The sequence below is a fragment of the Xiphophorus couchianus genome, chromosome 23, assembly GCF_001444195.1.
Source record: "Xiphophorus couchianus chromosome 23, X_couchianus-1.0, whole genome shotgun sequence".
NCBI lineage: Eukaryota > Metazoa > Chordata > Actinopteri > Cyprinodontiformes > Poeciliidae > Xiphophorus > Xiphophorus couchianus.
In genome coordinates, this window is record NC_040250.1 from 6,758,259 (window position 1) to 6,785,311 (window position 27,053).

Below are 27,053 nucleotides of genomic sequence, written 5' to 3' on the forward strand. Positions count from 1 at the left end.
TTTCTACTTCTTTGCAGCTTTTTCACAGAAACACAGTGTTATATGTGAATTAATGAAGCATATAAAGGCTTCTAAATTAAATATAACACTGCATATTTACACTGCAAAAACACAAAATCTTACCAAATAATTTTGGTCTAGTTTCTTGTGCAAATGTCTTTGTACACTTGAAATAAGACAAAAAGTAACTTTATTGGGGCTTGGTTTAAGTCTGGGGTCTCCAAAGTGTGGTCCGGGGGCCATTTGCTGCCCCTGAACTGACTGCCTGTGGCCCTTCAAGAATGAAACAAATGTGGCCCCCAGCATAGTGTTAGATGTAAATGGAGGCTTTTTTCAATTAGTTCAAAATTATCACAGACAAACTAAAAATCTTCTTAAAATTTAAAACGTTGGCAACAGAACTAATTATTTGTTTTAAAAAAAATGACGCTCCACATCTATTCAGTGACTTTGCTGCTTCCAAATCTGCTTTTAATTAATTTATTAAACTTGATTAAAAACAGCAAATGTTTTCAAAACAAAGAGTGGCCTAAATCCTGATATTATTTCTCAAAATTGACTTCATTTTGTTACATTTCTTCCAGTCGACACCTAAAGAAATTGCAATGCGAGTCACATCTCAAGATCTTTTTTTACGTCTTACACATCCTTGTCCAACAACAAATTGGAGTTCCTTATTTCTTAATTAAATTATTACATGTTTAATCTAATTGGTAAAAGAATATTTATTTTGGCCATTACTGTGCAATAATTGTGACAGAAATCAGAGTTGATGCACCAACATGGGATTTCTTCCATTTTTCTAAAAGGCATGACTTCTTAGATCACAAGTCAAACTTAAGGTCAGGGGGCCAAATACGGCCCGCCAAAGCTTCGTATGCGGCCCTCTGGACTCCAGAAGGTAAGTTAAATCCATCAGTGCCTCCAGTTTTTCGCAAATCATGGAAATTTATGCAAAAGATCTTGGAAAAGATTGATGGAATCAAATGAATAATTTTACGTTTTACTGCAAATCTTCCACAAAATTGTCAAACATTGGGTTTAAGTGATGCTAACTCCCACCTGTCGGTGGCGGCATTTCTTACTAAAACAATACTGCGGCCTCTGCCTTTCTTGATGTCAAATTATAGTCCGTGATCGATACAGCGAGTAACAAAAAGTCATATTTATCGTCATAAATAAGTGAAAATATTTCAAAATTAACCCAACAAATTAGTGATTTTGATTGCAAAAAACAAATCTGATCAATATGAAAATATGTTTAGTATTAATTGATTTTCAGAGAGAGCTATTATCAATATTTTAGCAGTTTAATTGGTTTTATCAATACATTCGTGATCTTGATGTAGCTCAAAATTAAAATGACTTTTATTCTCCTGTCTTAAGGCAATTATCTTAACTGTCTTAAGATATTTCTAATGTTCCTTTGTCCTCCACTTTCCTGATTTATTTAAGCTCACAGAGCAAAACCATAATCATGTTCAGTTGCAAGAACAAGACAGAAAATGTGTGTAAAAGCAGCTGAAGAGTGAAAAACAACTTTAGGGAATAACTTTCAGTATGAGAAGCTGCACCAAACTGAGAGTTCATACTGCAGTTTGTGTTACTGACCTCTTGGTTTTCATTTGTCCCGTTCTCCATGGTGATCTCATCAAACGTTTTCACGCTAGCAGGGCGGATCTTTATGTTCCTGCGGGAACAAAAAGAGAAAGTCCAGCTTTGAGACTCTGTTCTGATTCTACCGAGTCAAGTTCGGCAACAGAACCACGGGAATCTAATCATTTATATCAACATTGTTCAGCATCCATGACACTGTACTTTGATAACTCTCACTGTTTGCTTTGCATTTCAACACTTGGAAGCTCAAACAGAAGCTCAGTTTTTACTCCAGGCCTGACTGTCATTACTGCCTCTCAGCACCTCCTCAATAAACACTCTTGGAGGAGCTGTGAAAACCCAAGAGCTCAACAAATATTTTTATAAGTGGACTTAAATCTTGACGCCAGCGCTGTGTTTTCTTTTTTGGGGGCTGGTGGGTGAAATCTCAGGAGCTGCAAATGTGTACATTTCTTATCGGGTTCTCATTGTGCTCTGACCATAGCTAAACATCTCCTCTAAGTTAAGAACATCTTGTGTTTTCGGATATTTTTCAGCGCAGAAAAGTAAAAAAAAAAATCTGGTTTTGTCCACAATGACGTCTTAGCAAGTTCAAGGAGGAGAGCAGAAGGAAAACAAAGCAAAGACACGAAATGTTACCTAGTCTAGTTTCTGACTTGAAATAAGACAAAATTAGCTTACAAGTAACTATTCAGTAAGATATTTAAGTTTAAGTCAGTAAGTCCTAAATGCTGTTGGAAAAAGTTCTAGTTATAATAATAATAATAATAATAATAAATTGGAGCTTGTTTTAAGTGAATAATCCATTAGATTAAAGTTCTAGTTCTACTGGCAGATTATTCCCTATTTCTCCATGTTATTAGTGAAATAATGTGATTATGGAACAAATACATTTTTTCATCAATTTTAAGGAATTATAATCTCCCATATCCTGCTGGAAGGTTACATGTATTTTTTGTTCATTTCATAGATTTGCCTTAAAAGCTTTATGACCTGGATCAAATGTTTTAGATTTCTTTCCACAAGATTCTCAATAGTTTGCTGGAGTTTTGACCCATTCCTATGATCTTTTGTTCTTTTTCTGGTGCAAATATCTTAGTACACTTGGCATAAGATAAAACTAACTTAGAAGTAATTTTTCAGAAATATATAGGAGCTTGTTTAAGTACCTTTTAAAATCAATATTGAGTAATTATTTACTTAAAACATGCTCCCATTTCTGGCTGAAAACTTAGTTTTGTCTTATTTCAAGTGTACTAAGATACTTGCATTATAACTATGCCAACAATACTTGGTAAGATTTTGTGTTTTTGCAGTGCAGCCAGGCTTGCAGCTCTGTGCAACTCGACACATACAGAACTGGAATTTGATTATAAGCAAAATGCAAGGCAAATGTAAGGATAAAATAAGTTACAGGAGGTTAAAGTGTCACATTTGATCCTAAGGGAGCCGTAAATGTCAACACCAACATTTTAAGATACAGAAGAAGTCTGCAGCGCATAAAAATCAGTCAATTTTTTCAAGTTGAGGGAAAAGTTTGGTGAAATTTTTAAAGTAGAATGTCAAATAATTCAGTAAGGGAAGGTGTATAAAGTGCAATGAGTTTGTTTATATAAGCTAGCCAGTGAAGAGCGATCCAAACTCTCACCAGTTGCCCCCCGAGTCCCGGTGGGAGACGGGTCGTGTGGACGTCTCCTCCGTCTCCTCAATCTGCTCTCCCACCTTCGCCAACAGGGCAGTGTTGATGGGTATGTAGTGTTTCCCCTCCTAAATCAACACAAGAAGAAGATTTATGTCTGGTGCTGTGTGCGCTGTGCAAACAAAAACACTCAAGGTTGGTGGCGACAGGCCAAAGAAACCAGGGTCATGCTTAATAAATCCAAAACCGTTTAATATGAAGTTTAAGCAGCACAGTTCATCACCGCACTTTATCCTATTCTGAGGCCATGTTGTGAGAGAAATTAAATCCCTTTATCTTCACAGTGTCTTGATTAATATATGTGTTATTCAGGTTTTATTTGACAGGCTAACACAGAGTGGTAAATAATTGTAAAGTGGAAGAAGAATTATGGATGTGAAGGCACCATTTTTCAACTTTTGCCACAGATTCTCAGTTGGATTAAAATAAATGTCAATCTCAAGGCCCAGGGACCAAATCTGTCCCGCCGTAGCTTTTTATGTGGCCCTCTAGACTCCAAATTTCATCAATAAGTCCTTCCGGATTTTCGCAAATCCACAAAATTCATGCAAAATCAACAGATTCCTGCAAATTTCCCTCAAAAATGGCCAGAAGCATTGAGTTTAAGAGATGCAAAATGTCAAGAACGTCAAAGGCTACATTCTTGACATGAATGTAGCCACAAATTATGAATTTGTTTGTCATAGAAAAGAAGAATTTTTCAAGAAAAAGAAATTTGGCTCAGTTTTCTTTAAAGTACTGAACCAAATACATTCAGCATTCTCACTTCTTGAAATTTAGTTGTTTTTTTTAAAATTCATTTGTCTTTTGTACATTTTTCAGTTCTTAACCATCTGCATACTTCAACTGATTTCAGCAGTTTATATATCAAAACGCTCAGCTTGTTCTGGGGACTCTTACTCTGTATTTGGGTAATTTCAGCTTTTATAATTTTTTAAATATTTTAACTCATGAAAATTTCAGTCTCATTGAAATTCATGAGAATTCCACAAAATTCTGTAAAAACTCAGGGCTTTTTGGCAGTGTACAACTTCTGCCTACATCAACCTAGAAACGCCATTCAACTTTTAAACAGGTCACAAGGCATTAGGCTATCTTCAAGCGATTCAGCTTTCGTATATCACTTACGGTGTTTCTAAAATCACGATTTAAGTTTTATGTAAGTTTTTGCCCGTTTTCAGTTTTACAATGTAATCCAATGGCGGAATTCTTCAACTGACAGAGTGCGCACTCTAGTAACTGACGATTTTTGTGTTTCACAAACAAAATGCTGCTCTTAGCACATTTTTCACTCTAGAGAAATAATTTATGCATCAAAACGTAGCCACATGCGTCTGCTTTGAGGGAATATAAGCGTCATTGCCGTAGGTTTTACGGTTTTCTGTAAAACACTCCCTGAGCGTAGGGATGTCACCCCTTCCTTCATTGAGTTCCATATAAAATATTTCCAGTACCATCTGATGCGTTCACTCAACAAATGATTATTCTCATGACTGTTTCGCAAGGGGCAGCGATTTTTCTAGTTTTTAAATTTCTTCCAGGTTAACATCTTTGCAGTCATACAAAGTCTGCAGTTTGTGACATTAAGCAGCGCCCACATCAGACAGTCTTGGATCTCTCCAGTAATCACATTGTTCAGCATGTGGTTCCTTTTACGGGATGTGTGCCGCCATCTCAAAGTTGTGCTCAGTCTTCTTACTGAGTGTTGTTTCCATATTCTGTTCTGCTCTGAAATTACGATGCTTCAGCTTCAGCTTCTTCCTGACTACGTGAAATTACTGTGACTAAACCTGGTAAACTAGTGAGTAATCGTGTAACAACAACAACAAGTTTTCTCTTTCCAAAACTAGAGTTGGAGGCACCAATCTTTAATTGTTTAAAGATTTTCTCTTTGTCCGGGTCAGAAATATACACAGAGGCTCAAATATGTACATACATCCCAACTAACATTTGAATCTAGGGCTCATCCGTTAACGATTAAACATTTACTGTAGTGTACAGACTCAAAAAAGGCCATTTGCTGAAAGAACACAATCATTGCAGTAATTAAGCAAAAACTGTACAAAAACTATATACATTTTGCATTTAAGATTTAAAAAATTCTCTCTAAATATTTTTTCCACAGAACTTAAGAAGCATAGTTTTAACTCAAATTCAGTAATAAAATTTCCTATTTAGCACCTTTTTCTATCTTAATTTTAATCAGTTAGTCTAAAAGCGAATCACCAGGTCACCCTACACGGTACTGATGTAAAGTAAAGCAGAAAGTACTTAGTTTTGTTTTTTACATGGATATGTTAAAACTATTTTTTCACTGCTAGAAAAAAATAATCAAGTGTTCACTAAAGAAATACTGTTTTATTGCATTTCAGACAATACAATGTTCATTTTAATATTTAAAAAAGGAATTAAATTGTTTTTAAATGTATTTTTGTCATTGTAATAAATAGGCTTAAGTGGTTAAATGAAGAATTATTTCTATTTAACTTAGTAGGGAACATTTGTCCTAAGATTTGTGCCTGTAGGTACTTTTAAACGTGTCAAATATAGAAATGCATAGTAAAATCAACTTTGTGTTCTTAAACCACTAAAGTTGTTTACTGAAAAACAATTCTTAAACAAATCAGTGATACTTTTTTCTGACTACAACTGTGAGTCCACTAAGCGAGAGTCCATGAACTGAAGCTCCAGCTGTATTATGCAGAGTTTTAGTTTGTTTTGTTTCGTTTTGTGTGCTGTACCTGTTGCACGCTGGCCTGCAGCAGATCGCCCAGCCTCTCCACCAGCTCAGTGAAGGTCGGCCGCTGCTGTGGCTCTCCCTGCCAGCAGTCCAGCATGGTTTGGTATCTGTAAGGAAAGGAGAAGCTTTCAGGACGCTGAACGGCTGCTCCAGAAGCCTCAAACCCACAGACTGCGTTTCCACTGACATACAGTGAAAATTAACACTTTTAGGAAGATGGAGAACAACCGTAGGGCCTGGTGGTCTTTTCATTCTTCTGCAGAAACAAATACACCCTGTTCTCCTCGTGACAAGCTGTCAGCATCTCCTAGATTTAGTGGAGGACTGGAAACATCTGTAACAGAGTGTGCCTCAACTTCAACCTTTCTTATATTTTATTAAATTACAACCACAAACCTGAGTGTATTTTATTGAGATTTAATCCCCAAAAGTAGTTCGTAATTGTAAAGTGGATCAGATTGAAAGCATCTGAGAACAATTTTATGTCGTCCTGCAGATTCTCAATTAGATTTAGGTCTGAACTTTGACTGGTCCGTTCCGCCACATGTTTTAGATGCAACACTGCAAAAAACCAAAATCTTACCAAGTATTTTTAGTCTAGTTTTTAGGATAAATATCATAGTACACTTAAAATAAGACAAAGCAAACTTAAAAGCAACTATTCACCAAGTAGCTTGTTTTAATAATTCCTTAAAAAATTATAAAAACCTACTAGCTAATTTAACTTATAATAAGACATTTTTTCCATGTTATAAATGAAATAATCTGTCAGTGGAACTAGTAGATTTTTCATCAATATTCAAGAATTGTTTACTTAAAACAAACTCCAATATCTTGCTGAAGAGTTACGTTAAAGTAATGATATTTGCACTAGAAACTAAACATAAATAATTGGAAATATTTTGTGTTTTTGCAGTGAAGCCATTGTTGCTCTGGCTGTTTGCTATGAGTTGTTGTCTCACTAGAGCCTCAATCTGAACTCTTCTGCAGCTTCAATAAGTTTTCTTCAAGGATTTCCCTCTTTGTAGCTCTTAGCATGACGCTGCCACCACCATGTTTCACCTCAGTACAGTTTTTCACCAATAAGCCTCGCTAATGTTCGCTAACAAACCTCTGAGGCCTTTAAAGGAGAGCTGTGTTTACACTGAGACACACATGGACTCTATATTCCTATTATGTGAGTGATGAAGATAATTAGACACAGGATTGTTTTTTTTAGGGATTTCAAAATATATCAGCGTAAATACCAATGCATGCCACACTTTGCAGATTTTTATTTGGAAAAAACCGTGCATCAGTTTCCTACTGCTCCACTTAAATGTTTAACATTGTCACTTATTGAAATACCACGTCTTCACCTTATTGGTTTATTACATTTTCACCTTATTAAATGCAGAGTTCACCCATTCAGTTGTTATCTTTCCTGCATGATCTGAAGCATTTCATTGACCAGGAAGTGCACACAATGCATCAGAGCACAATTCAAGACCCTTCCTGCCTGCTTCTTAATGAGAATAAATAGCACAGCCCCACATCACCGTGAATGCGGAGTTGTTTTTTTGGAAAAGGAAGGATTGTGCTTTTAATTCATCTGATGGGAAATGAGCATCCTTTTATTGTGCACCCACTCTTTGCAAAGCATCCGCTGCATTCCTCTCCGATGCATCAGAACATCGCCGCATTCCAGATGAATATCCGCCGGCAGAGGCACAAATTAAATGGCATCCCCTTGTTGCCTCATGTGTTTTTAATCATTCCTCTATTTCCAAATTGGTTTGAGTTGATCAAAACCTGAATTTTGTAGATTTCAGCAGCACTGTGTGTCCTGCTTGACCTGTTACTTAGTTTATCTACACTTTAAATTAAAGCCAGACCTCTTGGTTTAAGAATGTAAAGTATTTAATCTGGTGAAGCTGTTTACTCTGAACTGGTGATGGAAACTACAGAAGTCTTGACCCATCCGGAAACTTACAACCTGGGTTTTATTTTGCAGATCAATTCAAATCATTGTCTCTTTAGTGTGGCTGATAAATGATTTTTTTTAACTTAAAATGCTTTGAAATGCTGAACCTTTTGATTAAACATCATTTGTCTAAAGTGTATCACGATCTGATGGAGGTTTAAATTAGAAGCAGACACAGACGTCACGCTGAGACTGCAGGGGGAAAAGAAAAATCACCCACTCCATCGCTGACTGACAGCAGCAACACCAAAGAAGAGGACTGTGTGTTCCCCCACAGATATTTAATCCAGAGGAATCCTCCAACTTCTGCTCAGAAAAAATATTAGGTGCTCAGTTTCGTCTGTGTCGCTGTCAGAAAGCTCAACGTTTGAATGGTAATCAGATGCTAAGGTTTCCTCCTGCAATGTTCAGAGCCGATTCTTATCATACAACGAAGAAGCTAACTATTTTAGCGACAAACAGGAAGTAAAACTGAAAACATTAAATAGCTAGTAGATTCTTAATATTGTGTTATACGTGACATATGATGTTTTATTTGTATTCACACCTCTGAAACCTCCCCACATTTTATCATGTTGTAATTATAAACATTAATGTATTTCACTAGGATTGAGTGTGATTGACAAGCAAAAGACAGTTTTTAAAATGTGAATGAAAGGAAACCTCGGCATTTGATCTCCACAGTATTTTTTTAACAGGGTCTCGATCCTCTTCTACAGAAGATGACTAGGGCCACAGAAAAAAAGAGTTCTGTTTATTTTTTTTAAAATTTTAACTCTAGAAAAAAAGTTTTCCTATTATCTTGAGTTTATTCTCATAATATTGACTTTAATCTTGCAACATTCTGACTTGTAATTTTATTTTCTTAGCCTTAATTCTTCATCATAACAACACTTGGTAAACTCAGTCATTTAAAGACTGACAGTGCTCCTTTAACATAAAGTTTCCCGTTTTTCTTTAGCATTGTAAACATAAATTCTCACATTTCAGAAAAAGCGTAATCTGGCGCTTTCATCCTAGTCCCGTCTTTCAGCCTGCAGCAGAATTCCTCGTCAATCTGGACCCCAGGATACGGAGAAGCACCTTGGGAGACGAAGAAAAAAAAAAGAAACGGACGTCTGCATTACATTTAGCTTACAGCATTTGTTTTCCTCTAAAAATAATAATTTATAGTGATACCTGAATGGGAAATATGTTTTCATGGTGCAGCTTAAATGATAATGTGCAGCGACAAACAGAAACGTAATCATGAGTTTTAAAGAAATGCATGATCCTCTACTGATATGGCTGAAAGCTAATTTAAGACAAAAGACTTGTGATCAGAAACAGTTGCATGATGCAACTGCAGTTTGCTTTTAACATATGGTAAAAAAATAAAAATGTTGCTTCTATTCTAATTAATCATAATTTAACATAATATCCACTGCATTATGGGTTGGTGACACTCACCTAGAGAGAAGATCTCCCACATCAGGACACCGAAGGACCAAACGTCACTCTGGGTTGTGTAGATCTTGTCAAATATGGCTTCAGGAGCCATCCACTTCAGCGGCAGCCTGGCCTGTAACCAATGATTGATACAAGTTCATGTTTCTCTCCTATTTGTATATCAAACTTATCAATCCACACAGGAACTACACATAAAAATCTAAGTTTTCACCCTGAAATCATTTAGCAGAGCTCAAAATTTCATTTTTTTTTTGCCAACTCTGCAGCAACTAAGTGTTAAATGGAGACATTTGTGTGAATAACTGAAATAAAAATAAACTTACATCTCCTTTGCGCACATAATCCGGGTCCTTATAAATGTCTCTGGCCAGCCCAAAGTCACAAATCTTCACCACATTGTTCTCAGACAGTAAGATGTTTCTAGCAGCCAAATCCCGATGAATGCACTGATGACAGAGAGGAAAACACTCAGTCAGACTCAAACAATTTTAACACAAGCATGTCAGGCTCCCCAAACTGGCATGCTAACAATAGGGCAGGATAGACATATGGTCAAGAGATCAGTAATAGCGCTGCGGGATTTTTTTGTTTTTGCTTCTGTTGAAGGTGTTTTACAACAATAGCATTTTTCTCTAATAAGTTTCATCCGGTCTCCCCAAAACTATGAAGCCTATCAAGCCTGGCATCCTTCTCAAACCTCCGGGGAGACATTATCCAGAAAACACAGCTGAAAGTGGGTCAAAGCAGCAATGGCACCGTCACTGTAGGCCCAGGGTGTTCAACGTGAGGCATGGGGGCCACTTGCGGCCTCTGGACCGACTTTATGCGGCCCCCTCCAACCACAAATTGATAAAATTAGGACAAAACTTTTAAATTAAAATCTGTTCACAAAAATGTTGGAGGGAACACAAAGTTTCATCATATTTTCATGTTAAATGGGACTTACATCTACTTATTGAGTTATCCTCCAACACCTTAATGCACCTAAATCTGCTTTGAAACTTAGCCAAACACAGGAAGTGTTTTCTGACACAGATCCTGTTTCTGCTGCAGGGAACAGACAAAATGTTTTTTCACTTTTCTTCAATCAAGACCAAAATAATGAGCAAACCAGATGTTTTTTATTTAACAAGGAAAATGTGCAAAACCCGTCTATGATCCCATTGATACCAAGCATTTTTAGTCTAGTTTATAGTGCAAATATTTTAGCTTACTCGAAATAAGACAAAACTAACTTACAAGTATATTTTCAGTGAGATATAGGAGTTTGTTTTAAGTCAATCATTTTTTATTATTGACAGAAGAAGAACTAGTTTCACTGGACATTATTTGACTTACAAATTAGGAAAATTGTCTTGTTAAAAGTGAAATAATCTGCCAGTGGAACTACAACTTTTTCATCAATATTAAGGAATTATTGATTATTTATTGCTGAAAAGTTTCTTCCACGTTAGCTTTGTCAATTTCAAATGTACTAAGATATTTTCACTAGAAACTAGACAAGAATACTATGTATGTTTGCTGTCTGAAAACATATGCAAAATACACTTTTCAACATTTTCACGTTCTCAATTAAACTCTACATCATCACATAAATCCATGTCATGTTTCTAAATGAGAATTGGTTCTCAAATTGTTTATGCTTGTGCACAAGCGACTGCAGAAGGGAATACCTTGCGTGACGCCAAGAACTCCATGCCTTTTGCAACTTGAAAACTGTAGCAGATCAGATCCTCCAGCGTCAGAACTCTCTTGTATAAATCTTCCGGTTCTGTAAAATGAAAAGCATAGAGTGTTTTTCCATCTAGGGTGATTTCTCAAACATCCAAAGCAGCTAAATCTCCTCATCTAGGTCTGTTTTTCAAAGCATTCGGTGTGTTCAGCCTCGTACACCTGCCAGATAAATCAGACAAGATAAAACTTCCCGTGGGAGGAACAAAGGTAAAGACAACAAGTCAACTTAAAGTGATGTCCTGTTTCCTTTTCTTTAAAAGATCAAAACAGATGAGAGATCAAAACTGCTTCTTTTGTGTTTTTTAACAAGATGCCAGGTGAAATGTGTGGTAATGAGCCTCGTCTGTTGAGCAGCTTCTCAGGAGTCCTTCCACCTCTCCACCTGAGTAAACAGCTAATCAGATCTGAAATAACACTTCGGAAATAAAAAGTCCGGCATGCTGAGCCCGACAGGAAACAAACAGACGCCTCCCCAGACTCAGTGGGGTGACAGCGGCTCCCGCTGCAGCGATTGTACTGCCGGTCAGGGGGAGGAAATGTCCCATCAGACCTGAAAACAATCTGCGGGGAGCTCTCGTTCCAGAAACGGGCTTGGCCTTTTTACCTTCTTCCTCTTCCTCCGAGTCGCAGTAGCTCTTATCTTCGTTAAAGCCGGAGCTGGCCGAGCTTCCGGTGCTGGCCACGCTCTCCAGGCGGCGCTTCATCAGCTCGCTCAGCTCGCAGCCCGATCCCGCTGACAACACCTTACCGTCCTGACGCTGACCGCATCAAGAAAAACCATAGAGTTAAAGACTGCAGCTGACACGCTGATTAATGTTTAGATCAGAAGATCACACTGCAAAAGCACAAAATCTCAAAGTATCTTTGGTTTCTAGTGCATAAAAATCTTACTACACTTGAAATAAGACAAAACTACCTTATGAGTAACTTTTTGGGATAGTAACTAGTTACATTTACTTGAGTAACTTTTACTTTATAGTAATTTATTATGAAGTATTTCTATTCTTATTTAATCCAATTTCTGGATTCTCTACCCACTGAATGAAAAACAAACATGTTTTAACCAAAAATTCACCAGACACACACCTGCAATTTCTATTAAAGTTTAAAGTTTTTTATTGAAAAGAAAAAACGATTTGGAAAAATTTTAATTTGCCTGTTTGTGTTATTTTATGTTATTCATATAAATTATTGTATTTTTGGTCCTTAAAATACCAAAATGTCCATTTAACTCTATATTACCTGGTTATGTAATTTTTAAATTTTGATAATTTGATCAGTTACTCAGTACTTGAGTTGACTTATTTACCAAATACTTTTTACTCTTACTTGAGCAAAAATATGTTGAAGTCCTTAAAATAATTTTATTTCCAATGTTTTCTTGGATGAAAAGGATTCCCTGGAGAAAATATGGTCCTACCCTGCAAACATCATACTGAATAATTTTGGTGTACTTTCTAGTGCAAATGTCTTAGTACACATAAAATAAGACAAAACTAACTTTCAGCAAGACATAGTAGCTTCCTTAAAAAGTATTAACTATAAGTAAAGTAATTTTCCAGTCAGTGGAACAAAACATTTAAAGTTAAAACCTGGGGAAAATGTCCTGTAAGATTTTTGTTTTTGCAGTGCAGGAAGAGAAAGAAGTAAACTCACCTTGTAGACAAGAAAGTCGTCTCTTTTGCTTCTCAGGTAGATGGACAAGTTGCCGTATTTGCAGAACTCCACAATCATCATTAAACGTCCTGTTAAACACAGTTCTTGTGATTACTGATATTTTTAATCTACAACCTGATTATGATTTTGTTACAAGTCTGCTCATCTCTAAACACCCTCTCGATTGCAAAAACAGAGAATCTTACCAAGTATCTTTAGTCTAGTTTCTACTGCATGTCAGTTCACTTTAAATAAGGCAAAACTAACTTAATAGCAACTTTTCAGCAAGAAATAGGAGCTTGTCTAGAGTCAATAATTCCTTAATGTTTATTAAAAAATATTAAACCCACTGGCAGATTATTTGACTTATAATAAAACATCTTTCTCTTGTTTTAAGTGAAATAATCTGCTAGTGGAACCAGTACATTTAATCAATTTTAAGGAATTATTTGTTTAAAATCAACTCCTATTTCTTGCTGAAAAGTTACTTTTCAGTTAGTTTGTCTATTTCAAGGGCACTGAGATATTTACACTAACAACTGGACCAAAAATACTTGGTAACATTTTGTGTTTTTGCAGTGTAACGCTCACCTCCAGGCTTGGTGCAGGCTCCCAGCAGGTTGACCACATTCAGGTGGTTGCCGATGTGGATCAGGATCTTTAACTCCGACATCAGAGCTTTACGCTCATTCGATGTAGCGCCATCTGCAAAAACAGACAACTTCAGTAAATATCAGTACCGTTTTTTTAACCTTGATGGGTCTCTTGAAAACCTTCCCAAAAATATTTTTTTAAAAAGAGAAACAGACAACCTCCACGGTATCAACAATGAGAACAAGGTGCTTTTATAATAATTTTATGATTTTCCCAGTTTTTAAGTACAATTGAACATATTTATGTTTGTAAGTTACATTTTTTTCAATCTTCATTTATCAAAATTTTACCAACATTGTTTTTCACTTTCTGTTTGCAACTTGCCTACTTTAATCTGCATCTTTATGAAGATTAAAACAAAAGTTTCTGAATGCTTGAGAGCTTGAAGATTAAATTTGTCTATAGTTTCATGGATTTTGTACAGTCTGAAATAGATATGTTTGCAATTTGCAAGTATGTAGACCAAACTGGATAAAAAACTAAGATAAATAAAGGATACATTCTTACAGGATTTATGAAGCAGCTCTTAATAGATCTAATCACAATTCAAACAAATAAATCCAGACAAAAATAAGATGTGTGTATGTGTGCTTAGATTACATATCTGATTGCGGTAAATTTAAACAATAACAATGTCTTGAAATATACAAATCAAGACTTTTAGACTGCTGCTTTGGTCAACATCAGATTTATGAGACAAAAGCAGCCATGCAGTCTGAAGTCACAAAGCTGCTGCTTTCCATTAAATCTGACCTGCATCCACTTTTTCTCTCAGAGTCTGTGATTTATCCCCAGACATGATTCACAAAGATAAGACAGCAGACAATAAGTGCAGCTGAGAGCCGTAATGTTGATATTTGATTTTCACTTTCTGGTCTATTGGTTAATTCTTAAGTAATAAAACAGATTTTTTTTTAAAATTTGGCCGCCTGTTTTAACTTTGAAGCAGATGTAACTCACTGGAAATATTTGAAAAAGTAAAGACCCTTCATAATACTTTAAACCACAACTAAACCAGTGACAAGTTTCCAAAGAATAGAATAAGAAAGTTTGAAGATTTGTTGATAGTTTTGCTCTCATTTCTTGCACTTTTGAACTTTTCTTCACCTGCAGATGTGAAGAACGCTTACTCAAGCCCTACACTGGCTGCAAGGTTAGAGGTCTTAGCCTTTAGCTCTGCCTCCCTCTGCAACAAACACATCTCTAATTCTTTGCTTTGAACTATTAAGTCGCACAAACACCAGTTGCACATGTTTTTTTGAGAAGAGAAATTCATTTGGTTACTCACTTAACCCAAGGAACTGATGTTTTTCAAGTTTTCTCTTTATTCATAGCCTGTTTTTAATCTGTTTTATTCCTACCTTTAAGCATTTTTACTGCAACAGTCTTGCATGTTGAGAGCTTGTCAATCCCAAAAGCAGATGCCTCGACGACCTTTCCAAAAGCTCCGTGGCCGAGAGTTTTACCTGATAAGCAAATCAAATATGTCAGAAGAGGATTTAAATCAGACTCCCTGGGGATAAATAACCAAGCATACAAAGAAAAACAAACGTTAAGGTTGCAGAAAACATACCGAGGCTTTGATATTCTAGTGTTTAGAGATTAATTTATGGTGCACTTAAGCCGGGCCGACAGTGCAGGTCAGTGTTAAGTGATGACTCAACTGTGCAGCTGCAGAGCGATGCGATTCCTCTGCCATCTATCTTAATGGCACTCACGATGAACAGCTTCTACAATTACCTCTTACCCCTTCATAGTGTTTCTTCCTGACAGATCATCTCAAACAAATAAATCTGTTAGAAGTAGAAGAACTCAACTTTGTGTGTGTGTTACGGTTATTTTTTTGTTGATAAATAACTTGGCTGTGTTAAGTATGCACATCTGTAAACATGCAATGTGGAAAAATCAAATCTTACCAAGTATTTTTGGTATTATTTATAGTGCAAATACCAACTTAGAAGTAACTCTTTTTGTTTTCAGTCAATAACTCCTTAATGTTGATTTTCCCAGATCTATCAGATTATGAGGACAGGTGACTCCACATCCCAACAAACATTCATATTAGTGTTAATGGGGAAATGCTCAACACAATGGCTGTGACATGTCTGGAAAGAATCAAATCAAATCAACTTTTTTATACTCTTCTCTTGACTGAAACTTCATACAATCAGATCCTGATGATTATTTGTCACTTTTCTACAAACTCTGACTTTACCTAGGCAATGCAAATGCTCAAACAATTGATGCTAAATGATGGTAGTGATTCAAAAGGTGCTTCAGAGGCAGGTTTAATGAAGTGTGCACTTGTATTTTTTGCATTAAATTTCCTGTTATAAATGTGTTTGTTTTTATATGAATTGTGCAGGACGGGTGTCACATTAAGGGGACAAAACGTTCCGTTTTCAACAAAGGTGTGGAAATATTTAAGAGCCATTGCATGAACATGCAGTTAAACACTAAAAATTGACAAATAACACGTGATTTTCGAGACGTCTGCCTCTTAAAAAAGTTGGCACCGTTTTCAAAAAGCCTCCAAACTGAATCCTATTCTTGCCTTCTTACCCACAGGTGTCAAACTCCAGTCCTTGAGGGCCGCTGTCCTGCAGTTTTTAGATGTGATACAGGTACAAAATACTGGACTGAAATGGCTTAATTACCTCCTCCTAGTGTAGATCAGTTCTCCAGAGCCTTAATGACCTAATTATTCCATTCAGGTGTGGTGCAGCAGAGGAACATCTAAAAGTTGCAGGACAGCGGCCCTCCAGGACTGGAGTTTGAGACCCCTGCTCTAGTGGAAAACTGAGACTCTTAAGTAATAAAGCAGAGGGGGACTGGACGACTTCTAATGTTTCTTGAGGATTTTTCACCTTTCATCCAAAAGACGTCTTTAGTTTTAAACATGGTTGCCAGAAACAGGATTATGAGTTGCAGTAATGACACTAATTGGGCTGTTTAGGCGATTAAGACGAGTGAGTCACAGCTCTATCCTCTGCTCAGCTCAGTATTTGGGTTATTCACACCTTGGGATCTCACATCGCACCATTACAGACATATTTGGATTGCCAAGCAAAAACTGACCCTACGTTAAACATTGCAGTGACTCACATGTCCCAATTGTCCCATTAGTGACTTTAATGGCCCTAATAGTATAAACGTTCTGACTAAAACTTACAAGCCTGTTGCTCTCAATCATGTTCAGAACTGAAAAACCTTCAGAAGTTTATTTTAGCACATTTTCTGGATCAGTGACACATAATCAGTATTCTTTTGGTTGGGAAAAATGATAAATTCATGACCATAAATGCATTATGCATCAATTACGATGCAAAAACAAATCAGACTGTGTTAAGGTAATTTTTTTGTTGAAATATTGAATTTTCTGAGTATTTATTTTTTGTTACTGCAGCTCACCGAGACGCAGGCGGTCACGAGGAAACTCCCATTTGCTGCTGTCATACTGAAGAAGATCGTGTTGCTCATCGAGAGGATACTCATCAGGATCGATGATGATAGACGGACCCATCTTATAGTGTGCTGGCTGCTGAAAAGGAAACAGAAGAATCATAACGATTATCTATAGTTTTTATTATCATCTAGTTTAGTTGAATAAAACATTTGAGCAAGCAGACACTTCACTTTAAATTAACTACTTATTTTACCTTTGAGTAATTTAAATTATTGTTTCAAATTGCAGGAACAAAATTTCTGATCTGATAATGAATTATACTAAACATCAAAAACATTTAGTGTGAATAGAACATTATCCGCTTTAAAATAAACATTTGCCTTAATAAAACACAAGAGTCAGATCAATATAACGCACTTCCATCTCAGGATACAAAAACATGCCGCTAAGCATTCTGGGAAATAGTTCCCACGCCTGCATTTTTCTTCTTTCAGTTTTTTTAAAAACTAAAAACGCTAGTTTATTCAACTCTGGGAGGTTTGAGAAAATGTATAAAATGTTAACCCAACTCGCTACTGTAAGTTTATCTTTCACAAACTCACATTTAGGTTCAAAATCTAAAACTGGCTAAATTTATTTGACTTAAAGAGCAGAAGACAGCAGACACAACTAAATGACACAACTCAGATGTTTTACAGTGTAACTATAACTGCTGATGATGATTGTTGTTCCTCTTTAGGCCCAATTACTTTAGTTTTATTTCTGTTTAGTGCTCTGCTCAGCACTTAAATAAGTTCTTTTAATAGTTTCTTACATCTAAGGTTTCATTCTGAGCGATGAGGCAGAAAAAAAGGCTGAGATGTATTGTTTCCACATGACTCAGCTGGACACAAACATTTAGAAAAGCAGCTAATTGCATCATTCAGTGTTAAATTGTGTCACAACCAGCATGGGTTAGTGATGTCTGCAAACCAAACTGGTTTCCATTTAGAGGAAGAATCCACTTCCACAGAATTGAAGCTGCACCGCTCTTACCTTCCTCAGCTTTCGGATGAACAGGATGAGCATAATCCAGAGGAACGTGGCAGCAGCTCCGGTGCACACCAAAATTATGACCTCAATGTTTGACTTGCTTTCATCTCCTGGAAAGAGAAGAGCTGTCGTCAGCTGCCTGGATGCCTGGCCGTGAAATCGGCGCACGCTTTTCAATTCGATTGTTAACAGGAGGTATTTGGAGAATTTACCATCAAAACCTAAACAGTCTGTTGCAAATTTACAAATAAAAATCGCTGTTGTTGCCTGAAGTCACCAACGCTTTTTATGTCAAGACATTCTTTCTCTGTTTTGTTTACTTGTTCCTTGACATTTTCCTGTGGATGTACAGAAAAAAAAGGAGGTGGAATCACATTTTTGCATGGAGCAAACACGCCGCATTTCTTCCAAGGATTTTTCCTTCAAGCATTGTTTTTGAAGTAATTCGTGCAATCACTAACCGTTTATTTTCCAGTCTCTGACTAACATTCACACAGAAAGGACAACCATAAATCTTAATTAAAGAAAGACTGAATGGCTTAATCAGTTGCAGTGTTGTGCAAAATTACTCTCTTCCACATTTTGTTCACGATGCAACTACATAATGGGATGTATTTATCTAGGACAAAGTAGCATATAATTGTGAAATAGGATGCTAATCTACGGACTGAAATGTTTAAAGAAGATCTTCTTTACACAATTGGATGAATGGGATCCATTTTAAAATCTTAAAGCTGCAGTAACTTTTATAAGAAAAAATATTTTTTACATATTTGTTGAAACTGTCACTATAGTGTCATAGTATAATATGAGACAAATAAACTGAGAAAAAAATCAAGCTCCTCTGCCTTCTACTAGTGCTAACTAGAAACAATCAATCAGAGCCAGGAGGCGGGTCTTAGCGCTGTCAATCATGCTCTGTGCTACTCTAGAGCTTCAGCAGTGTTAGCATGAGCATCAATAATGGTGGATAAATGATTTTCCTGTATTGGTGAGTTGTTTCTTCTTCATCAGCACATTTAGCAACATGTTCACAACATTGATTGACAGCGATAAGACCCTCCTCCTGGCTCTGACAGGTTGTTTTTGACCGGAAGCTGTGCAGTTCTTAAGACAGGACAAGTAACTCAGGGAGGTAATGGAGGATTATGACACTGTTACAACATAGTGACAGTTTTAACAGATATACATAAAACATATTTTTATGTAAAAGTTACATATTGCAGCTTTAAGACTGATTCTTAACAGGATTTATGTCTGAACTTTGACTGGGCCATTCTAGCAGACAAAAATGCTTTAATTTAGACCTTTCCATCCTCATATCTTGAGTATTTGCTTTGTTTTTAGCTCCTCTAATTTATTCCCTGTTCCTGCAGATCACTAATGCTGAAACAATTAATCAGATTAACTGTGATGAGTCTATAATTGAAATAACAATCAACTAATTTAGTAATTGATTAATTGTTAACTGGAGTCTCTGCTGTATGTTTGTTCTGTTTGCAGTTCAGTTTTGTAGAAATGTTTTCTAGCCACAGGTTAATTTGCAAACCCAGGCCTTGGTTAGACAGCAAGAAAAATATGAAGATACCTATCAGAGAAAGCTACTTGGTACGTCAGTGTTTGCTGAAACAAATTGTGTTTTAGTTTCAGCCATCTTTTCACCTGGGAATTAAAGACTCTTAGATCTGTTACAATTTTTATTGCTTTTCCAGATATGAGGAATCTTCACCAAATTACATCTCTGAAAAAAATGAAGAGTCCACTGCACTGAACCCCATTGAGAACCTCCTGGTTATTCCACCAAATATTGATTTCTGAACTCTTCCTGAGTTAAAACATTAGTATTGTTGGTTTTAAATAAATATAAACTTGTTTTCTTTTCATTATGTGAGGCCTGAAAGAACTGCATCTTTTTCCTTATTTTAACCATTTCTCATTTTCTGCAAATAAAAACAAAATGTTTGCTTGGATCTTCGGAGATATGTTGTCAGTAGTTCATAGAATAAAAGAACAATGTTCATTTTACTCAAATATGTACCTGTAAAGAGTAAAATCAGAGAAACTGATCATTTTAAATGGTCTCTTAATTTTTTTCCAGAGCTGTATGTTTTATTTCCGTTAACTTCATCTCTAGTTACAACTCCTTTCTTCAAATCATTCTGCTCACTAACTCCATGATAAGAGATTTAAAAGTCAATTTTAAAAAAAGGAAATATTTTCACATGAAAATGATCTTATAACATAAAAACAGTTTAGGCTGCTCTTAAATTCCTCAAAGTTACGATGAGAATCCAGAATGACACCCAGATATTTAAACTCATCCACTTTTTGGATTTCTTGCTGATCTAAATTTACGCCGTATTGTAAAACACAGTCGTTAGTGACACTCTGAATACTCCACAGAGGTTATGTCCTCTATAGAAACGCTCACAGCCCAAACCTTGATCATAAAACCCATGAAAGAATTCACTTGGCATTCCTGGCAGCTGCCAGTTTTCCGTCAGGGGCCATTTTTCCTCACTAAAGTCAGGCCAAAGTTATTTGCAGTGATGAAAAGAAAACAGGAGGCCAGAACGGCCTCTTTGATACCCTGGGATGTGGAGATAAAAAAAAAAAGAAGAGAAAAAAGCTCCGGCCTTGCTGCTTGGACTAATTGGTCTGTTTGATCTGATCTACTGAGCTGATGTTTTTCTCCTCTCTCTCTGCAGAGAGACGGACTCACCCAGCACAGTGACGACGGCGCTCGTTTTGGCGAATCCCTCAGCGTTTTGGGCCACACACTCGTACCGGCCCTCGTCGTCTTTCTTCACCCTTTCGATGATGAGGGTGCCGTTTTCTTCCAGCGATACCCCTGCAACACAAAGCTTTGAGCTGATTGTGGTATTTTAATATGAAAAGCACGATTCCCTGCACTCAGGATGTGCAGATGAAATGATTTCTGCATCTCACAAATAACACCACCAACAAAGTTTGCATACATTGATGCTTTATAGTTGAAAAATGAAATAAAATTAGCATCATATCATGTTATGTGGCGTTATTCTGAAAAATACCTGGACTCTCTTCCACTTCAACACCATTTTTGTACCACCGGATCAGCGGACGAGGAACCCCCGAAGCAAAGCAACCCAACACCAGGGTGCTGCTGCTGTTCACGTCCTGATTGGTCAGATTCTGGCTGAGCAATGGCCGCTTCCGCTCTGCATCAAAATGAGCAGAAAATTCAATCGGAGATGCAATTAATTTAGAGAAAACATTCCAACAACCTGTGCTGGTGTAAGCAACAGTATGGAAGTCCAAAAGTGCCAAAATTGTCAGACTAAATTAGTTTGTCCTTGAGTACGGTAGTTAAATGTGTCAATAGTCAATTAAAATAAACCAATTTAGAAATAGAAACAATCTCTATTGGAGCCCAGCAAAAGGGACATTTGGAGTAGCAGATATAAAGTTTCACACAAGTAGTGAAAAGCAATATGCAGTATGAGCATAATGCATAGGTTAAATAAATGTTTATTTCATTCACAAAAATCATGTGCACCAATTCCACTATTTAATTATTACACTGTCTTGTTGCAACACATACTGAATTAATGTTATCCATACTCAGAAGTAGTGGGCGAGGCTACCACTACTCTGGAAATCCAATTGGACTGAAGCTGACATGCTGTTCATGTCGACCAAACAGATGTTAACGTTTATCTAACAAATTGTGGTGAAAGTTTAAATTATTTCTTGGCACAGGAACCATAAAATAAATATAAACATGATTTAAACATTAAGTAGTAACTTTCATGCATGTTTACTTAATAATTTATTTAATTATTGACACATTAACTATTTCTATTCAAATTAAGATCCTGTCTTGTGGTACTTTATTTGACATAACACTCAGACAGGATGGAAATGTCGTTTCTTACCTTTCAACTCCAAGGCGGCCATCTTGACTTTGGACTTTTTCGGTTTCGGCAGCTTGTATGCGTGGCACTGGTACCCTGCGGTGCTGCTTTCGGACACATTGCTCACATTGAGAGACATGGAAATGGAGTATCGGTCCACCCGGAGGTTGGATACGTTGGTGGTGATTGTTTTATTCCTGGAGTCCAGCCACCGTAGGCCTGTGTAGAGGTAACGGGTCGCCCTACAGGTCAGGGTGACGTCGTCTCCCTCTATGGCTGCTCGAGGTTCGATGGTGACTTCCTCTGGTTCATCTAAATAGAAGAAAACTTTGCATCATTTTCATAAATCTTCCCCAGCTACAAAGGTGTTCAGCCGTCAGCAGTATTATTCACTAGCCGTGCTCTTTAAACCATAAACCGCTTGTCAGAAGAGAAGGAATGTCACATTTGAAGTTGTTTCCTGTTTAATCACCATTAATTGGAAGCACGTTGGCGAAAAGCGTGGCTGACGGCACTTCTGTGCTCCAACTGGAGCGAGACTGACTATGTGACCCACGGGAACCAGACTGTGCTTGTTTATTCAGTTTTGTTGGAAAGCATTCTCTGTCCTCTGAAGACAGATGTTATTACAATTGTCCTCTTCTCTTTTTTTTTCTTTCTCCATCTTCCTCACCTCAGGAGGAGAGCCGAGTGCCTCCTGGGAATCGAATAACCCTGCAGGTTATTCAATTTTTAAAAGCTTTTTCTGCTCATGAGGAGAAGTGATTTGCTCAACTTTGATTAAAAAAACAAAAAAAGTGTTTTGCTTTATTCCAACACCTCATCTCTGCTGTTATTACATAACCGTCTCAACAGACAACCTTTTGGGAAACATTTGGAAACGCTCAGATGCACATAAAAAGTAAACTCGCACTCGTGCACACGGGCTGAGAGAGAAAGAGGAATGACCTGCTGGCACCGGAGCAGGAATGCAGTTATTCATGGTTGTTTTTAAACGCGTGCCGTTACACCGCCCCATATGGCTCAGGACACGTTCGCCTCTCTTCCCCCTTTCGGGCCGTTCAGCTACAGTGGAAGATGTTTTCAATTAATGCCCCCCTCTGGTCTCTTTATTGCACAACACAATCTGTGCATTCCTTTCCCGCTCTTGCAGTTCATTAAAGCGAGCACTGCAGTCCATTTGAAATAATCCAGCGCTTTGCAATTAGTGCTGAAACAATTTTTGATCGATTTTTTTGAGCGACACTTACCATTAACGTAGAATGGGAGAGTCATGTTGGAAGTGCCGAGTTTGTTCTGGGCCTGGCAGAGGTAAAGTCCAGACACGCGAGCCTCTCTGATCACCAGGGTGCTCACAGTCTACGAGAAATGATTCAGATTAAAATCAATAATTAAACAGATTATCAGAATTATAAAGAATATTCTCTTTTACGCTTCTGTCACCAAGAAAGCTACAAGTTGTCATGTAGCAAATTATCCAACTTCAATATTTAGTTCACTTTTATTTACTTTACTCAGTTCAGTTTACTTTAGTTCAGTTCAGTTCAGTAGATTAAAGTGAGTTGTACTTTAATTCACTTTACTTTAATTCAGTTTACACTAGTTTAGTTTACTTTGGTTCAGTTAAATTTAAATTAATTTATTTCACTTTATTTCTGTTCAATTTAGTTTACTTTAGTTTAGTTCACCTATTTATGTCAAACATGTTCACATTCATAATTCAAATAGCATAATATATATTTAGATAATTATTTGTACAGTTTTCGAAATATAAAAGTATAAATGTATTTAATCCAGCCTCCTTTTTTTGATGTGTCTTATTTCTTACACATTGTTCTTTATTTAAAGAAAAGAAAAGAGAAAATATAGTTTGATTTTGTATTCATACCAGGAATCTAGCTATAACTATAATAAAATAAAAATTATATGTGATACAAATAAAAATCTGAAAAATGCGGCGTGGTTTCGTATTTAACCGTTAATGTGATTTCACAAACCTGAACCAGTGTAAGTATAAATCAGTACACTTTAGATCAACCAGTTAACCTGACACGGTTTAGGAAGGTGAGAGGAAGCCGGAGTACCCAGAGAGGGTCCACCCATTCACAGGGAGATCATCAAACCTCCAACCAGTTTCTGTGTGATTTAATCTCAATATCAACACAGATTCTTCATTTCTAAACTCCACACATTTCCAGAGAAGATTTCTAGATTTTCATTTTACGTTGAACATTTACCTAAACGCTGTCCAATCACTACTTGCCTGCATTAGTCTATTTCAGTGGGCTGTACTTGTGCATTCATCAGTCCTGAAGCTAATGAACGGATGCATCTGGATTTTTAAAGCCCACTGAGTCACCCTCAAACCTTTGCCTACAGGCCTAGAGCTGGGGCACAGTGTGCATTTCCTGGAAAGCAGCACTAATGACATACTCAATTTACAAAAAATACAACATTTTAATGGTTTAGATAGACAAAATAATAACTGCAGCTTGGATGAGAGCCAGATGGCTGTGGGTTCTGTTTAACATTTTTGTGAACATCTGTTTTCTTTGGCACTGAGCTACAATGAGGAGGATTGTCTGGTGTATGCTGGGTCATAACTTCCTGGACTGCCATTGTGTTCGCTCTAGACTAAATTAACCCGTTTCAGCCCCTTAAAACGTCCAGGCAGCACTGAAAGATTAAAGTTGGATCGTGTCGGCCAATCCAGGCTGAAATGTCATCTGTAAAAACATGGTCTTATCGTATTATGTTACCCTCCATGATGCAACCGGAGATTGAAAACATTCACACTCCTCAAGAGCTGACCTGACCAGACGCACCGTGACCCCCCTGCCCCCCAGGCCAACGTCTTCCCTCATACTGTGAGCTGGGCGAGCTTCGCCTTTCCACTGGGCCCGCTCCGAGGCCCGGCCCCGACTGTGTTCTTATTCACGGGCCGGCACGATTTATGTGGGCTGACAGAGAGGAATTTGCTGCCAACAAATCCCTCGCTCTTTAAACCGCGGCTTGTTATCATTGACCCTCAGTCCTAACCCTCATAAAATACCAGCGACTGGCCACAAGCATGTGTAAATTAGTTATGCCGCCCCATTAATGTCAAGGAAATATTAGAAGTGATGCACAGTGCCTTTGATAAATTTACAGTTAATTAAAGGTGACCTATTCTTCTTCCTTGAACAGGTTAGGATTGTTTTATGGGCAACACAAAACATGTTCATTATGCTTTTTATTTTTTGAACAAAATCATTCTTGGATGATCGGTTCTGCTTATTTTGAGTTCATTTCAGAATTAAATTAATTATACAACCATACATCTTTGAAAAGCAGACCTACACTGTAAAACATTTATTTGACACATTTAGTCATGTCTGCTATCTCCTACTTTTCCAATCTAAATATGTGAGTTTGTGAAAGATAAACTTACAGTAATAAGTTGTGTTAACTTTTGTCAAACCTCCAAGAGTTGAATAAACTAACGTTTTTAGGAAAGAAGAAAAAGACAGGAGTGGGAACTATTTCCCAGAATGCTTAGCGGCATGTTTCTGTATCCTGTGCGTTTCATTGATCCGACTCTTGTGTTTTATTAAGGCAAATGTTTATTTTAAAGCGGACAATGTTCTATTCACACTAAATGTTTTTGAAATGTTTTGAATTCATTGTGATGTTTAATAAAATTCATTATCAGATCAGGAATTTTATTCATGCAATTTGAAACAAGAATTTTAATTATTCTGAAGTAAAATAAATAATTATAACTTGATATCGTGAGTAGAAATAATAGAGAAATGTGGCTGTTTAACTCTGTGAAGACAGTTTTTCTTTTTCCAGAATGTAAAAAAAAATATTTGGTTTAAATTGCAAAATTAAGTGAAAAATTACAATTCAAGATTAATCATTAACTAATGAATAATTAAATATATCAAAACTTGAAAATAATGTTTAGACAACTTGTGTCTTGTTGTTAAATCAACTTCATGGATGTTAATTTCTGAGCACAATTGTCTTGTTGACTTAAATTGCCTTTAAAAGGCAGCAGGTGGATTTTCATGTTCAAGTTAATCCACCTTTAAATGTTTTACAGTGTAGAGCCTCCTGCACAACCAACAAGAAAGCAGCAAGAGGTTTCTGGATTTTAAGTCAACAACAAAACACTTGTCTTTTCCAGCAGCCATTGTACAGCGCATGCAGCGGTAAAACCAGCATTTCACTAGTGGAACTTGTACTTTTTCATTAATATTAAGCAATTATTGGCTTAAACCAGCACCAGTATCTTGCTGAAGTTTTATTTCAAGTGCAATAAGGCATTGTCACTAGAAACTAGATCAAAAATACTTGGTGAGATTTTGTGTTTTTGCAATGAGGTTAGCTGACTGCTAGCCTCAGGCGTTGCCATTTAGAGGTCAAATGCACGGACGTCCCAAATAAATGAAATGCACACATGTTTCAGAGTGTGATTTCTCACAAGCTGTAGGACTGAATGCGTGCAGACTTCATTTGAATCAGATGGATTTGCGCAGCAGCTCTGTGTTTGAACTCAGCGAAAAGTCATTCAGATGTCAGTCAGATGTTAAAAGCAGTGCAAGTATTTTCTCTGCTGCATTTTTATGGTCTGAAGATATTTTTCTCTCTCTCAAACTGTCACCGGGTGTTGAAATTTTGTGTTTAAGTTGGCTGAGGCTTTTTTATGCCTATAGCAATAAAGCAGCCTAAGTATCTCATGTTTTCCTGAGTATTCCTGAGGAATAAATCACGTCTCTTTAACTGCATAGATGAAGATAAACAGGTTTTGTGCTGATTAAGGGAGAGGAGGATATTTAGTTGTTTGTGGTCACACAGGATTACAAAATTAACCAATTAATCATCAGCTGTTTAGAAATGAATAATTTAGTACATACCTTGTTTTTTTCTTGGACCAGTTCTGTCTCGACATTTATACTGGCGATCAAGTTGTGGAAATTATTACTTTGTTCATTAAGCGTCACCGGGACTGGGTCATTGTCGGAGATGCATCTGCAAAGAAAAGAAGTTTTAAAACTCTATATGTTGCATTTTTCAGTGATGCAAACTTATCCTGCAAAGATTAGATCAATAGAATGCTAAACAGGAAATATCATCATATTCTAGAGAAATAAGAACAGTTGAAACATTTATAGATCATAACTGACCTTTTCTGTGTTTTTCAAAGCTGTGTTTTACAAAAA

The 27,053-nt window shown here is 36.8% G+C and overlaps 1 protein-coding gene across 2 annotated transcripts in view; it reads right to left on the bottom strand.

Annotated features, from left to right (window-relative positions):
* kdrl (kinase insert domain receptor like) overlaps positions 1–27,053 on the bottom strand; it is a 56,533-nt gene that overhangs the window by 4,766 nt on the left and 24,714 nt on the right. The window contains exons 11-28 of one of the 2 annotated variants that reach the window (XM_028009070.1): positions 26,748–26,862; positions 23,097–23,205; positions 21,868–22,158; positions 21,004–21,150; positions 20,673–20,801; positions 17,954–18,060; positions 16,924–17,053; positions 14,874–14,978; positions 13,450–13,563; positions 12,859–12,947; positions 11,807–11,960; positions 11,142–11,239; positions 9,792–9,914; positions 9,469–9,580; positions 9,003–9,102; positions 6,058–6,163; positions 3,266–3,384; positions 1,612–1,690 (exon numbers count right to left, since the gene is read on the bottom strand). In XM_028009070.1, coding sequence (XP_027864871.1) covers positions 1,612–1,690; positions 3,266–3,384; positions 6,058–6,163; positions 9,003–9,102; positions 9,469–9,580; positions 9,792–9,914; positions 11,142–11,239; positions 11,807–11,960; positions 12,859–12,947; positions 13,450–13,563; positions 14,874–14,978; positions 16,924–17,053; positions 17,954–18,060; positions 20,673–20,801; positions 21,004–21,150; positions 21,868–22,158; positions 23,097–23,205; positions 26,748–26,862 — 2,227 coding nt within the window. The remainder of the gene's footprint in view (positions 1–1,611; positions 1,691–3,265; positions 3,385–6,057; positions 6,164–9,002; positions 9,103–9,468; positions 9,581–9,791; positions 9,915–11,141; positions 11,240–11,806; positions 11,961–12,858; positions 12,948–13,449; positions 13,564–14,873; positions 14,979–16,923; positions 17,054–17,953; positions 18,061–20,672; positions 20,802–21,003; positions 21,151–21,867; positions 22,159–23,096; positions 23,206–26,747; positions 26,863–27,053) is intronic. The other variant, XM_028009071.1, reaches the window with a different exon arrangement.